The sequence below is a fragment of the Branchiostoma belcheri genome, unplaced genomic scaffold (assembly GCF_001625305.1).
Source record: "Branchiostoma belcheri isolate BF01 breed outbred unplaced genomic scaffold, Haploidv18h27 scaffold69, whole genome shotgun sequence".
Taxonomy (NCBI): Eukaryota; Metazoa; Chordata; class Leptocardii; order Amphioxiformes; family Branchiostomatidae; genus Branchiostoma; species Branchiostoma belcheri.
Window position 1 is genome coordinate 462,694 of NW_017804342.1, and position 2,970 is coordinate 465,663.

The window sequence follows — 2,970 nt, forward strand, 5'->3', positions numbered from 1 at the left end:
TGTGTGTGTGTGTGCCCGCGCGCGCGCGCGTGTGCGTGCGTGCGTATGTGTTTGTTTATTTATGCGTGTGTATGGTTATGTATGTGCGTGTGCGTGCATGCGTGTGTGTGTGTGTGTGTGTGTGTGTGTGTGTGTGTGTGTGTGGGCACGTGCGCGTGTGCTTGTATGTGTGTGTGTGTGCATGCGTACGTGCATGTGTGTGTGTGTGTGTGTGTGTGTGCATATGTGTGTGTGTGTGTGTGTGTGTTCGCGCGCGTGTGGTTCTGAATATAATGTTCGTGTGTGCGTGTGCGCGCACGCGTGAGTGTGTGTGTACATGTGTGTGTGTGTGTGTGTGTGTGTGTGTGTGTGTGCGTGCGTGTGCGTGTGAAAACCACGTTCAGTAATCGATGACGACATTATACCAGATAGATTGAAACGATGGTAATGAAAAATGATAAGGCCAGAATTTATAATAAGATCTAATTCTCAACTGTTGACACCCCTCCCTCTACCGTACAAAGCGCAAGTTGAGAAATCCCGTGTAATATACCAGCAAACTTCAGCAGTTATTGGGTAGTTACTGTGCCGCAATCCTCGGCCTTCGCCCAGAGCGTACTCTCCTAAATTGATTTTCAAAAGCTAGTTTATATTCCGCCCCCTCTCTTCGCACAAAACATGCGGTGCGGAGGCAGATGAAGCATGATGACTCAGAACCGGAGAAACACGGCGTGTTGGAAAGAAGAGATGTCTTTTGAAGACCGCTGCGTATAATTCAAATAATCTATAAAGCGCATACCACGTACGCTTGTATAAGCCGCCTGGACACGTGTAAACTTAGGACCGTTGTTCTATGAAGCTCGTCCTCACGCAATTCGAATGATGCCATGCGGAACGACTTTCACCCGTTCAAGATAAATATTTAAAAATCTCTCGAGCATGCCATTTGGGAATGGAGGAAAAGTACGATTGCTAGTAATCATTATAATGTAGTATAATATTCCAAACAGTCATTGAATCGATTCTATATACTGTCAATGCAGATTGTAAAGTTTCATGTATACCGTATACGTATATGTATATGTATAAAAGTGAACGCTCTAAGTACGTAGATACAACACAATACGTGCACGTCACTGTGACAATTGTATGACTGTTGTCAGTCAAGCGTCACATCACATTGTATCGATCTAAAATAGCAGAACTGTATCACTTAGTATGTTTTTACCTTCACCTCTGTGGCTTCAATGTTGCCAATATCAACATGCCATTCCGGAACTTGAAAGTCTAAACAAAGGTAGAACCCACCCTAAGTTAACCCCCTCCCCCTGCCCCCACTTCTGTCTTTCCTAGTCGCAGGTAACAAATGAGGTATGTGGTAGTTGGCCTGCGGCAGGTGAGATGTGTGTTTACGGTAGCGGGGTGGGACTGGGGTGTTGCAACAGCAGGTGGAACCATCCACCTGATGCTATAGGCCCATCCCCCTAACACATACGCGCGCTCTATCTATCAAACATGCTCTCACACACAAGAAAGGAAGTTGTACTCACGTATTGTAGTACGGCGCCCCGTAGGCTTGCTGGTGTGACATTGGCGGAGACATTGGGAGACCGAGGACCGGGTTCAGGCCCCGGGGTAAGCCGTGACTCGGCTTCATCAGCGGTAGTTCCACTTGCCCCTTCATCGCGGCGCGCTGTGAGGGTAGCGTGTAACACACCTGGTACGACCTGGCACGGCTGGAGCAGTCCCGGGGAGCTGGGCAGGTCGACACGCGGTCCGGAGGGTGTCCTGTACGGGGAAGTGTTCCTCCGTGCCACCTGGGACCTGACGGATCTGAAAGTGAAGTGACCCTAACCCTCAGAAGGTGGCTAGCACGGAACGCTGCGTCATGACATACACACACACACTGTGCGCAACGTGACAGCTTTGGCGGATCCTTGCACTCTACACGGAGCTTGGGCACTGGCTTCTTTTTTCTTTTCCGGGTTGGGCCGCGTGCGTGCCCTGTCGTCCTGTACCTATCCCGGCGCCGGTATTCAATGGAAATGCCCGGCGAGCATGTACAGGTAGCAAGGCGCTCTCCCGGGCGATACCATGCGCTGTGCGGGGGTGGAGGTGCACCTGCGTGGCAGGGAACACTACAAGTGTACATGTATAATGGTAGCAGGGGGAGCAGACATCATTCCGCCGTATGGAGTAGAGATCGATCCCTGTGATTACGGCTCACAGCGCCGCGAAAGGCGACGGCATGCAGTAATTAACGATTGGCCTTATAGTTTTTGGCACAGCAGAACGTCTGAGGGTGTTAAAAATAACATATAAAAGACAGAAAAGGGTTGGAATCGGAAACGTCTTTTGTTTGAAATGGGAGATCCACACGGAAATAACCTCGCGAAAGAACGGCAGTTTTTTTCTCTCTGCCACATGGAGGTAGTATAAACTGATTAGCGTGGTGACGTACACGTGCGGCTATTTTTGGAACGCCATCTTTTGTCTCCTGCGAGTTTAATCTAACGTCAGATCAGGCGCGGCGCACATACGTACACGTATGGAGGTCGCTACGAGAGGTGAACAAGAATAGGGGGCTCAAACACTAGATGTTTATATCCCAGAGGATGGCTTGATACAAAATCTGCACGCTGAGACGACTTACCGACAGAAAGAAGTCCATCCCCTCTCGTTTTCAGCGGTCTTCTCGGCATTTTCCCGAAAAGTATTACCACAAGGCGGGAGGTAAATACAGATGTGCCATATCAATTCCTCCCTCTGCGTGCGTTCGTGGCTAACTGCCGGTTAAGAGTCCGACTTTTCTGGCTGGGTTTTTCGCGTAACCCCTGAGCAGTACTCGCTCGACTCCTCTCCATTCTCTCCACGTAGCCGACGCTGAGCGGATTATTGCCTAATGTCCCGGCCGTGGCAGCGGAAACCGGAAGTGCAATATGAAAACCGGCTTAGGGCAGAGGATTGGCGGACGGAAGCGCCTGATGCGGG

General features: G+C 50.1%; 1 protein-coding gene across 1 annotated transcript in view; it reads right to left on the reverse strand.

Moving 5' to 3' along the window:
- Positions 1 to 2,329, reverse strand: part of LOC109484216 (receptor-transporting protein 4-like) — a 48,311-nt gene extending 45,982 nt beyond the window's left edge. The window contains exon 1 of the mRNA XM_019787463.1: positions 1,530 to 2,329. Coding sequence (XP_019643022.1) covers positions 1,530 to 2,131 — 602 coding nt within the window. The 5' untranslated portion in view covers positions 2,132 to 2,329. The remainder of the gene's footprint in view (positions 1 to 1,529) is intronic.
- Positions 2,330 to 2,970: the final 641 nt, after the last annotated feature.